Below are 13388 nucleotides of genomic sequence, written 5' to 3'. Positions count from 1 at the left end.
CCATGGTAGACACACAGAGCACTTGGACTAATGGGGGTAAGATGGGTGGATGTTATTAAGGAGCTGTAACTCTCTCAGGATTTCCTTATCTGTAACAAAAACTCAGTGCTTAATTTTGGAGGAGGGCTTTGGCTGTCAGTGAAACCTTTTTAATAAGTTTCTAAGATGAGTCTGAAGACAAAATTAAGTTGAACCATATGAATTGCTAATACTTGGCAATATTCAAGTGGTTCAACTTACTCTCTTGTAGTTAATACGAGGATTTTGCTCTGTAATATACATATAGTAAGTGTTCAATAAATGATGGCAATTATGATCATTAGATAATACTGTTTTTGAAAAAATTGATTTAAAAGTCAATGTTTCATAACACCTTCCAACACCACGGAGTAAAATGGGCAGTGAAAGTTTCAAATTTTCCATATACTGGTTCGATCTAGCTGTGAATTTCCATGACCTAATCAGGGTATGCTGTAAAAGACACTAAATGCTAGTTTCACAGCAGGCCAAGAAATTCAGAATAAGGAACAGCTTGGGTTTGAAGCCAAAAACTGAAAATTCTCCAGAACAGAATAAATTGTCAAGTTGCTTCAGGGAGGAAAATTCATGTAAATCAATTTTTCGTTCCCACTCACAGTTCCAATTTAGCAATTTGCACAACACTCAGCTCTCTTCCTTCTCATTTGCCCATTAAGGGATCTTATTTCCTTTGAAAAGGAAAATAAAGCTTCCACTATCTCCCATGCCAGAGAGTAGATGTCTGAAATATGACAGAACACACACTGATTCTGCAAACACTTATTAAGTACTTATTGTATGCCAAGAACAGCGCAAGTCATGGGATATACACATATAAATGCCCAAAGAGCTCCATTCACAGGTATTCCTTGTGCTTGGAATAACCCCCCAGTTCACCTACATCTCACCTACATGCGCCTTCTCATCTAAGCTGAGATTATTTTCTTCTGTAAAGCTTCCTCTGACTCCCCATCTCCAGCTCTTTGCCCATCAAACCGCGTCTTTTAAACAGATCCTAATTACTCATTTAGTATCTGTATCTTGTAAACTCCTTGATATTCTGAGCCATGCCATCCTATTCACCACCCTGTCCTCAGTGCTTAAGAGAAGCTCAGTAAGTTTTTATTGAATGGCACTCTCATCAAAAGAGGAAAGAAGCATAAATAAATAAAGTCTCTACTTATAAATATGTGGGCCACCAAAGAGAGGGCCACGGAAGACACCGATCCGTTATATTTAGACCCGAGGAACTTGCATGTGCTGCCCTCTCTCCCGGTGCTGAAGGCTGCTTTCTGTAGGCGCAGCTAGAGGACTTCTGAACTAGTGCCTCTCAAGCTTTCCTGTGCACAGGAATCACTTTGAGATCTTATTAAAATTCAGACTCCGAATCAGTAGGTCTGAGGTGGGATGTAGAGGCTGCATTTCCAATCAGCTCCCACCTGGTGCTGCCACACCACACTTGTGAGTAACAGGTTCTTTTTTTTTTTTTTAAAGATTTTATTTATTTATTTGACAGAGAGATAGAGAGAGAGAACAAGCAGGCAGAGAGGCAGGCAGAGGGAGAGGGAGAAGCAGGCTCCCCGGCGAGCAGGGAGCCCGATGCGGGGCTCGATCCCAGGACCCTGGGATCATGACCTGAGCCGAAGGCAGCCGCTTAACCAACTGAGCCACCCAGGCGCCCCAAGTAACAGGTTCTTAATGACACCTTTTTATTATACAAAAAGATCTGCAGTCGTCTGGACAGTTGCAGATATGGACTTTATTTTTAAACAGCATCCTGTTTTCACACCTAATCCATCCAGTGACTTGACAAAAGAAATGACACTTAATACAAAAATGTGTTAAATGGAGGCCTTGTCTTCCAGAGACTGTCCTCTACGCCTTGGAATTTCCTCAGCGAGGGACACAACCTTCTCCTGAGTTCATTTCTGGAATGATTTAGCTGGTTAGGCCAGGGGAAGGATTTCACAGTCACCCTTAATAAAACTAAGCTCTTCCTAATATCAAACCTAAAATCTTTTTATGATATTCTATTCATTCTAAAAATATAAATGTGAAGTATAAGGAATAATGATAGGGGCGCCTGGGTGGCTCAGTCGTTAAGCATCTGCCTTCGGCTCAGGTCATGATCCCAGGGTCCTGGGATCGAGCCCCGCATCCGGCTCCCTGGCTCAGGTCATGATCCCAGGGTCCTGGGATCGAGCCCCGCATCCGGCTCCCTGCTCTGCGGGAAGCCTGCTTCTTCCTCTCCCACTCCCCCTGCTTGTGTTCCCTCTCTCGCTGTGTTTCTCTCTGTCAAATAAATAAATAAAATCTTTTAAAAAAAAAAGGAATAATGATAAATCCTCATGTACCAGCTTAAGAAATAGACTATTAACATCACTGGAGCTCTGTGTGTGCCTCCCCAATGTGACCCCCTGCTTTTCCCTCCCCATAATAACCCTATCCTGAATTACAATCTTCTTGGTTTTCTTGACAATTTTAACAGCTATGTATTTAACTCCAAGCAATATATTGTTTAGTTTTGCATGTTTTTGAACTACATATATCTGGGGTCAAACTTTATTACTCATCTGTAAATTATTATTATTGTTGGCTCATTTTGTTTGAGTCATCTGTCTCGATGTAATTCATTTTCACTGATGTAAAAAATAACAAAATTTATATAATCCATTCTCTTACTGATAGATATTTGGGTTTTTTTCTATTCTACTGTTATGAATTTACTTGTACACCTCTCCTTTGTAGATGTGAAAGTTTTCATAGGGTTTTAGTTACGTACTGGGGTGAGAGTCAAAATATTTAACGACTGGTAATACACAAATCTTTGCTTGTTCTCCTTCCCCACTCCCCCCTCTGAGACAAATTCTTCTGCACAGGTGTTTTATTTTGGGAAATGATTCCAAGGAACAGGAGTAGAGGCTGGGAAGCTTGAAACATGAAGGAGGAAAAGCCAATCCAAGCTAGTTTCTGAGACGATCACCTGCTCGAGGCCACTGAGGCTTGATGGAGCAGGAGACTGCAAGTTGCTGTGAAGAACACACTTCAGAATTGTCCACGTAAGAAACTGAAGAGGAGCATGTTTATACACTGGCTCTCTTCCCCACTGTTTAAAAGTTGCACCATAGGGTGTTAGGTCTCTAGCACCTCCTGGTTTGATCATGGGTGACAATGACAGACTGGATTCGAATCAGTTCCAAGCTGGGAGGCAGAGAAATCCCAGCCCAGAAAACAGGAGTTATGGTGATGCAAGATGCTGTCAGGTTATACCTGGGCAGGTGATTGCTGCAACAACTGGGATAAAAAGGTGGGCCACGAGGATGTGAAGTGGACCCAAAAATGACCAAAACTGATATAAATAAGCAAATAAATAATAAATGGAGGATAAGAGACAGCTCTTCCTTATGGTAGAATTCCAATGAATAAGTGTAAAGAAATACTGTAAACAGAAAATCACCATTACTAGGCAAATAGTACAGGAATGAGGGTTGCCAGCAAGAACTAACCACAGATGCTCAAACTAGTGAGTGAAAGTGTGATGGGAAACAGGATATTTACATTGGTCTAAAACTATCTCCTCACAATATGCTTATTAGTTACAAATGGGCAAATAGTAACCTTATGGTGGAAAAATTTGGCAGGTACCACCTTAATCAAATGATCAAGGTTAACATCATCAATAAGGAGACATACTGATGTGTCTTCCTGATAGAATGCACTGAGAAGGCCACATCACTTCTGCAGCATTGTAACAAAAATTCAGAACCTTAACCCAATCACAAGAAAATACCAGACCATCCCAAATTGAGGGACATTCTATAAAGTAACTGCCAGTACCCTTTAAAAATGTCAAGAAAAGGGGCGCCTGGGTGGCTCAGTCGTTAAGCGTCTGCCTTCGGCTTAGGTCATGATCCCAGGGTCCTGGGTTCGAGCCCTGCATCGGGCTCCCTGCTCTGTGGGAAGCCTGCTTCTCCCTCTCCCACTCCCCCCTGCTTGTGTTCCCTCTCTCGCTGTGTCTGTCAAATAAATAAATAAAATCTTAAAAAAAAAAGTCAAGAAAAAAAGAGACTGCGGAACTGTCAGATTGGAGGAGACTAAGGAGACATGAAAATAAATGCAATGTGGGGTCCTTGATTAAATCCTGAGCCAGAAAAAGGACAGTAGTTGGAAAATTGACAAGATCCTACTAAGGTCTGTAGATTAGTTAATCCTCTTATATCAGTGTGAATTCCTGGTCTGGGTGATTATATTATGGTTATGTAAGATGTTAATTAGGGGAAGCTGGGTGATGAGAACTCTGTGCCATTTTCACAACTATTAATTCTAAAATTATTTCAAAATAAAAAGCTAAAAAACTAAATACTGGGGGATCTTATTAAAATACTGAATCTGATTTAGAAGATCCAGAATGAGGCCTGAAATTCTGCTTTTCTGAAAATTACTTTGGTGGCATTGAGGCTACTGGTCCCAACAACCAATCTGAGACTTTTCTTCCTCCCACTGTGTTGAAGTGAAACTGACATGTAGTAAACTGTGCAAAAGGTAAATAATTTCGTGAGTCTGGGCATATGTATACACCCATGAAACCACTGCCATAATCAAGATAATGAATTTATTGTTGACAGTCCATTTTACGTGGCTCTCTCATTTCTGCTTATCTTGCAAGCAGAGGCACTGAGGCCTTTGTCGCCAAATATGTGTCTCCCGCCAGAGTAGAGGGCAGTTTTGTTTACTGTCCAATATAATGAAGTAATTTCCTCTGGAGCAAGCATTAGACACATATACTTGCAGCCCATTACAACAGACTTAAGTTTCCTAAGCTTGAGATTCCTGCGCCGTACCACAGACTCACTGAGTGCACAGCCTCAACCTGGACTGCTCCATGGAGGAGTTGAGAAGCACAGGAAACCAATGCAAATATGAAGATTGTGATGTTTGCTATGCCTATGAGTAATAAAGTCCTTCATCTCTGACCCAGGAGTCTCCTATCTTCTGCCAATATCCATGGAACTGTGGGAGGCTAACTTCTTAGTTTCCAAGTAGAGTAAAATTTCAGACTCTTCTCAGTTCTTGACAGTGTTTGGTGATGAAGCTGAGATGCTGACAGAGACGGGACTTTCTAGGAGAGACAGGACCAGAGCCTCATGGACTGTGTTAGAGGATATGAGAATTCCCTGGGATCCAGTAGCTAAGATTCTTGCCCTAGTGGTGGGTGAGGGGGAAGGGGATTTAGCAAATCTAATGTATCCGCCCCACAATCTCCACCTCTTGATGGGTTGTTTCTTTTTCTAAGTAGCAAAAAATCCATTATTACTCCCTACCACCCCCATTTTTTTCCTTCAATTTTTTACAATTGCAAAATTCTTTAAAAGTATTGCTATAAAATGAATTTCAGAAAAGCCATCTCCACATATCTCCACAACGCCCGCCTTCCTTATCCTCCTTAGACTAATATTACTTTGACCTAAAATAAAATTAAAAGAAAACCCCTCTCTTCCTTCTAATAAGTGAATGTTTATCATCCTTCAAATTTCCTACTTTGGAATGATACCATTCCTCACTACGGTCAGGGAATGGAATCCAGACTGACTGAATCCTTCACCATCCAGACGTTGCTGCTGTGCATGTGTGCAAACCCAAAGCAATGAACAGAGAAATACTAAATAAAAATGGCCTTAATACATAATATGTATAGAAAAAATCATTTACTGTTTCATTGTAGATTCCCAAATAATTTTAGATAATTTTCAGAAGGGATTTTTAACAACTGCTAGGTTAATTCTATCATGTTAGTATTTGAAATCATTTTTCCCGTTATTTAAAATATAAGTATTTAAAAATACAGTATACTTTCACAACAAATTATATCATTTTTCCCACCACAAAGAATTAACCCTCTTCTCTGGTAATTTCCCCTGTGCAAGAATGTACAATATGAATGATAAACCTAACAGGATCTAAAGAGGCAGGGCTACAGAAAACCTTTCTTCTCTAACCATATTTAGCTCAAATTTATCCTGTAGTTACCACATGCTTATTTCTCTGTGACCTTCTTTTTTATTTTTTTAAGATTTTATTTTTAAGTAATCTCTATACCCAACATGGGGCTCAAGCTCACAACCCTGAGATCAAGAGTTGCATGCTCTACCAACTGAACCAGCCAGGTGCCCCAATTCCTCTGTGACCTTCTTATGTGCAGAAACCAAAACAGGAAATAGTATTAAATAAGAATTTCGAGGTGAAATTAAAAAACAAATCCAAAAATAAAGTAGAAAAACGTTAAGGGAAAAATTCACATACCCATTTCTATTGCTGTGCATCTTATACTGTATTTGTAGATCTCAACATTGATTTATTAGGTTCTCAATGATGATTTAATAAAACTATGAAATTTGTAAGGAACATCGGAGAAATAAGATTATGAATTTGCTGATGCATATGAACTAGAAAATATATTAACTGTCTTGCACAAATAGGAAATTTTCAAATTATTTTTCCACAAAATCATTCTGAAACACAAGTCAGCTTATTTTAAATAAAAGAGATTACAAACATTATGATAGCTATGGACAAAATACGTATTTGTACACCCTACTTAACATTCTAGGTAAAAGTATCTTTGAAACTTTTTTGCCGTTATACAGTATTAGTACTATACTACATAATGAGTACAGAAGGAATGTGAGAACTCTTCTGCTCAGTACATTATAAAATCACATTCAGGTGCTGTATACACTTTGCCTAGAAGGATTTAGAAATGCTACTTGATGAATTCTGAAGTCACCGTACTGATTTTAAAAGTTTTTAAAAAAGATATTCATGTAAAGATATGGCTCATATAGCAAACACCCAAATTAGCAAATGGACATGAACAGACATTTCACTGAAGAGGATAAACAGATGGCAAAAAAGCACATGGAAAGATGTTAAACATCATTATTAATTAGGGAAATGCAAATTAAACCACAATGAGAAAACTTCACACCTATCACACTAGCTAAATAAAAAATTGTGATATCAAATGCTGGTGAGGATATGGAGAAACTAGATCACTCATACATTGCTGGTTGTAATGTAAAATGGTACAGCTACTCTGGAACAGTTTCGAAGTTTCTTGTGAAGATATGGCTCATTTAAATTGAAACCTTGCATCATTTATTTTCTAAGTAGTATAGATATCTATACAGACATAGCCATTTTATTTTAATAAACCACATTTATAATACAGAGGGGGAAAGGCAGTAGAAATAGCACACAGAAAATTTCAGAAATATCTGATTCTTCAGGTTCCTGTCTCTAACATTCCCACTCCCAAGATCATTCCTGCACTACCCTAAGGGCAAGGGTCCCATGGGAATGTGGTGACAATATAGCCAGTGACTTAGAACCAGTGCTGGTACCAAAATATCTATGGCTATGAGGCTCCAAAACTTAAAAACAAACAAGGATCACCTACTTGACTTCCTCGGGGTTACCATTTTGACTGGTTTGAACCAGATGACCTGGCATTGGGTATGCAAGAAGATGATTCTGGGGTCAGGTAGGTCCAGAGTATATTTTAATTCTAACTGAGAAACATGATCTAGATTTCCCAAAGGAATTCAGAGTCCTTTGGGGTAGATTCAAACCTTCTAGGCTATGTCTGGATGACTCTAGAATCACTTCAAGTTGAAGAACTCCAGGGTCCTCTCTTCAGAGAATTATAAAATTCTTGCCAAACTCCTGGGTTAGATTATTTTTCATTAAAGACTGGTCCCCAGTATAAGTCCTCTGCAGAAGGGGATGTTTCTGAAGTTACTTCCCTCTAACATCAGAGGGTTTGGCGTTCTTAAGATTCAATCTGTGAGCTGTCAGCAGTCAAATACACAAAACTGGTGAATGGAAAGGCTTCAACTGTACCTTAGAAAGTTGATATAATTATGTGTCTTTATAGACGTGTATCTCTACACAAATACATACGGAAACACATAAACATATGAAGAATTTAAAAATAAACAGTAGGAGGATTCTAGCTCTCATAAGCTGACCATTGAACAACATGTGGGTTAGGAGTGCCGACCCCCTGTGCAGTCAAAGATCTGTATATAATTTTTGACTCCCCAAAAACCTAACTACTAAAAGCCTAGTGTTGACCAGAATCTTTACTGATAATATAAACAATTAACACATAGTCTGTATGTTGTATGCATTATACACTGTATTCTTACAGTAAAGTAAGCTAGAGAAAAGGAAATGTTATTAAGAAGGTCATAAGGAAAATACATTCACAGTATGGTACATATATTTATGGAAAAAATCTATATATAAGTGGACCTGCACAGTTCATACCCATGTTGTTCAAGGGTCAACTGTTGTCCTTCTTAATCCAACAAAATATATTTTACTTGCCACGAATATAAGCTGCTCCTTGTCAACAAATGTATATAAATCAAGGATAAAATATATATGCAAAAAGAATTGCGCTTATAAAGTAAAAATTCACCCCATCAATAGGAAGGCACAGAGTTAAGTGCTGTGGAAGTAGACATGGTTTCTGCTTTTTTTTTTTAGATTTTATTTATATGAGAGAGAGAGAGAGAGAGCATGAAAGGGGGGATGGTCAGAGGGAGAAGCAGACTCCCCGCTGAGCAGGGAGCCCGATGCGGACTTGAACCTGGGACTCGAGGATCATGACCTGAGCCGAAGGCAGTCGCTTAACCAACTGAGCCACCCATGCGCCCGACATGGTTTCTGCTTTTGGGGAACTTCCAGTTTGATGGGAATCTTACACAGAGGCAGATAAAAGAGAGTGATCATCTCTTTTGTTCAGAGATGAAAAGGAAGCAAAAAGGCAGATCAAATCAAGATGCTCTGCAGACTACATTAATCCTATACTGAAGTCATAAACCCACTCATTAAGACCACAGAGGATGCAGGAATGGGGACAGAGGCGAGTGGGTACAAACAGCAGAAGACAATTACAACATAAGATTTTTCTTTTTTTCGCCTCACTAACCAGTAAAGTAGAAACCCTATTTATTTTAAGATACAACCACCTCTTTTTGCTAACAACCATTTCCTAAGGTAAAAAGAGGCAGAGAGAAAAGGAGCATGATAGACACACTACATTTGCTGAGTCTTCAATTTTCTTCTAAGAGTCTCTATTAACGGTTCTCAACTGGGGGTGATACTGCCTCCTGGGGGCCCTTTGGCAGTGCTAGGAAACATTTTAACCACAACAACTAGGGGGATGCTACTGGTGGCTAGCAGGAAGAGCTGCCAAATACCCTATAATGCATAGTACAACATCCCGAGACAAAGAATTACCTGTCCCAAATGTCAGTAATGCTGAGACTGAGAAACCGTATTATGGTGGGATATAAAACAATTAAAAATCAGTAAGTCTAGGCATGAAAGCATTTAGTACCACTTTAAAGAAGGATTGTACAGAAACATTCTCCTACTTAAAAAGATAGCTACAGGCCTCCTAAAAATATCTGATTGATCCATAATGGGAAAATAAAACATGCTGAGAAATGTTAGCACAAAATTTTTTAAACTGCAAATATTAGCATATAAATGAGAATAAACTTGGAGGATGGAAAGGATAAATTTTTTTGCTCAACTGATTTTGAATGTCAACTGTTTCTACAACCACAAAAGCAAATGTGGTCACGTTTCTGATTTAGGTCAAATCTGGCAAAAGATTTACTAAACTGTGTCACTAAAAAACAGTCAGAAGTAGTAAAAATAAAAGATTAATTCTAGACTAACAGAAGAAAAAATTAGCCACTGATTTTTGAGGAAATGCTCAATTCCGATGAGACATGTTCACAGTTACTTTTTCACATTATCTAAAAGGTATTTATCCTTTATTTTGTGGTTGATGATGAGAGAGAAGAATATGAAAAAGAAATGAGCTAACAAATTCTTAAGTATTAAAAATATTACAATTCAGTATATCCTAACACAAAGAGACAGTTCTTTCCTATGAAATTATACCCACTGAGAAGCAGAATCTGTAAGAAACAGTAAAACAACGGAGCAGCTTGCATGTGATCTGATTTTGATAAAAGGGCCTACAATTGGTCACTAAGCTTTGTAAAAGGGACATAAGAAAAATGAAGAGAATAAAAAGAATATTATCTACATAATGGAATCTGACTTTTTACAGTAAACAAAATACCTCCACTTCACAAAAATATTTCCAAATCTTAATTAATGGAGTTAATGATACTATATATTGGCTATTATGATTCCATCAAAAATTTTAATACTTCAAGAAGACAAAGTTCACTGAAATGGAATTTGTAGAAATGCAGTGTGACCCCTAGTTCTATCATATCTGTCACCGAAATGGACATATATGATAGCAACAACAAAATTCCCTGTAACAGTCACTTTTTAAGTTCATTAGCATTTAACAACTAGCTCTGTAACAGTAGGTCTTTATATAATAAAGCCCGACTAAGAGGGAAATAAATTCATTATTGCTACAAATTGAAATGGAACCTAGCCCAAGTGGAGGGAGGGGCAAATAACATAAGAACAAGCTGGAGGGTAGTCTACTGCCATAGGATAGTTTTACACGGGGCCTGAAGCTACTCACAACTCTTGATTCTTTTACATTTGTTTCTATCAAGAAAGTTTGAGAATGTGGAACTGTCCCTGCTCCTCTCTGTGGAGCTCTGGCCTAGTAACTGTAGGGCCATCATTTGCATGAATACACTTCCATTACCTCTGTCAGCTACCCACTGCTCCTATCTCACAGAGATGAGTAGATTGAACGGAAGTAAAAGATACCTGGATATGTTGACTTGGCATTTAGCAGGTGGCAGGCCATGCATGCTGACTCGGGCAGGAGGGCGGCTGGACTGTGAATTTGGGACCCACAGGCCGATGGCATCATGTGTGACAGGGATGTGGCTGGTTTTGCTTAAGTCAACATGCCTTCACCTCAGATTGCCAAGGGCTCAAACTGACACTCTTCCCCTCAAATTTCAGCCCCTGTGCCCAAGTTTGTGCACAAAAGTGGGAATAATTATAACAGCAGAATGAAGCAACCCAAACATCTATTTCTGTGGAATATAGAATGGATAAAAGGAGTGTGCGAGGCTGAGAACATCTCCAAAAAGCACATCAAAGAACAATACATACAGGGCCGCCTGGGTGGCTCAGTCGTTAAGCGTCTGCCTTCAGCTCAGGTCATGATCCCAGGGTCCTGTGATCGAGCCCCACATCAGGCTCCCTGCTCAGCGGGAAGCCTGTGTCTCCCTCTCCCACTCCCCCTGCTTGTGTTCCCTCTCTCGCTGTGTCTCTCTCTGTCAAATAAATAAATAAAATCTTTAAAAAAAAAAAAAAAAGAACAATACATACAGCATGATTCTGGTTAGTAAAAAAAAAAAAAAAAAAAAAACCTGGGAAGAATAAAACAAGATGAAACCAGAGAGGCAGACAAACCATAAGAGACTTCTTAAGCATAGGAGAGAAACTGAGGCTTGCTGAAGGGGAGGTGTGTGTGGGGGAGATGGGGTGACTGTGTGGTGGGCATGAAGGAAGGCACATGATGTAATGAGCACTGGGTGTTATATGCTACGGATGAATCACTGAACTCTACCTCTAAAACTAATAATACACTATATTGTTAATTAATTGAACTTAAAATTTAAAAAAAGGAACCCCCCCCAAAAAAAGATACCTGGATAAGTAAAATACCCCAATGAAGACAATTCTTATGTCACCAATGAATTAGGGCACTTCCTTCAAATTAAGCTGTCAATTAGGCACTTAATAAAAGCAAAAGACATTTATGCAAGCACCTCAACAACAAAGATAAAGAACAGGAAGAGCAAAGCAAGATTTATATCCACTACCTGCATTTTGTAAAAAATGGGATGTTACACTTTAGCCAGAAGTTTTTGAAAGAAATCCTTTTCTTTCAAATATTTGAGAAAGAAAATATTTTCTTTTTCCTTATGAATCATTACCCTTTGTAGTTTCATCCACTAAAGTTATTTTTTCAATACAAAAAGAATGCTCAGATTTTGGTGAAACAAGGAAAAATTAAGGCAGTGTCTTTAAGCCCAATAAAGGAAAGAATTGACTAACAATAAGCCTATGTGAGCCTATATCGAGCTCATATTTGGATATAGTATTGAACAATTATGGCTTTAAATATAAAATATTAATGTTGCAAAATTCCACATTTCCTCAGTGAGTCTGTCTTTCTAGCTATGCAAACTTCATATAGCCCATTTAATTTTAAAGAATTAAAGGAACACTTGTTAATTTTGGAACAAAACATGAATGATGCTTGACCCAGAACTATTAACTCAGATAGTAAACAATTATGTCCGTATGTATCGCTGACCCAGTATAAAAAGGAGGAGGACCCATAGCTGTCAAAATATGGCTGGAAATGGCTAACGTCCTTTGGAATTTGCTAAAAAACAGAAGGTACAAAGTTTTGAGGTACTGTTGCCTTACAATCTTACCAAGGTCTAGATTTTAAAATGAGGGATTTTTTTGTTTTGTTTTGTATTCAAAAAAGCAATGTTTTTTCTCTCAGGTTGCAAAGCTCATCTGAAATCTTCTCAGTCATTGTCGTATTGGTTATTATCCCTGAGCTGTGTCTCATCTGCGTGTCATATCAACCAGCCGTATATGGTTTCAGTCGTTCCAGTTAGTGCTACATCTTGTTATACCAATTCATGGAGCGTTTCACTGCTTTGACCCAGTTTTCCATACTCATTTCATATTCTTGCCATTTCTTTTGTGGCTTGAAAACCACTTCACTTTGCCTCAGTTTCTTTAGTTCCTCCTTGTCAGTCCAAAACCCTATAGATAGAAAAAATTACTCTCAAATTTTAAGGCAGATAAGGAGTCCATAAAGTTTATCCACAAACCTATGCAAACAGGTGCACAGGTAAACAACTATTGTTTTAAAACACAATTTAAAATATTTTAATGCTTTTGAATTTTGTTAGATTGACTATCCCTGGGAATAAATACACCAGGATTTTAAAATAATTTGGTTTCTATCAGCTTTATTTCTGTGTGGCAGGGCACCAAACCATTTCTAGACCAACCTCTCCCTATCATCATTTCTATGAAGAAAAGAAAACAAGTACGAAATTGTATATTTTCAAAAAAAAACAAAGATAAATTAGGATTTTTGTCATATATCTTGAGATAAGAGGCAACTCCCTGGGATATGCATAAATTCAAAAGTGGGACTGAATATAATAAGTAGTTTCTTTTTCAAACTATTGTATCTCATACAAGTTATTTAAATCCCACTTCATGATTATATTGTTCTTCACGAAGAGGATCATGTGATTTATAATAAAAAGGAGCAAGAAAACACATTTATAACTATGAACATAAGTAGT

At 38.2% G+C, this 13388-nt stretch overlaps 1 protein-coding gene across 3 annotated transcripts in view; it reads right to left on the bottom strand.

Moving 5' to 3' along the window:
* The window catches only part of GK5 (glycerol kinase 5), a 140262-nt gene that overhangs the window by 54211 nt on the left and 72663 nt on the right, over nucleotides 1–13388 (bottom strand). For 2 of the 3 annotated variants that reach the window (XM_036096346.2, XM_078070999.1), the window contains one exon: nucleotides 1758–12834. In XM_036096346.2, coding sequence (XP_035952239.1) covers nucleotides 12686–12834 — 149 coding nt within the window. In that variant the 3' untranslated portion in view covers nucleotides 1758–12685. Of the gene's footprint in view, nucleotides 1–1757; nucleotides 12835–13388 lie in introns of those variants that run through there. The other variant, XR_013447208.1, reaches the window with a different exon arrangement.

Source organism: Halichoerus grypus, chromosome 1 (assembly GCF_964656455.1).
Source record: "Halichoerus grypus chromosome 1, mHalGry1.hap1.1, whole genome shotgun sequence".
In the NCBI taxonomy this organism is placed as follows: Eukaryota; Metazoa; Chordata; class Mammalia; order Carnivora; family Phocidae; genus Halichoerus; species Halichoerus grypus.
This window is presented reverse-complemented; position numbering and strand designations above follow the sequence as displayed.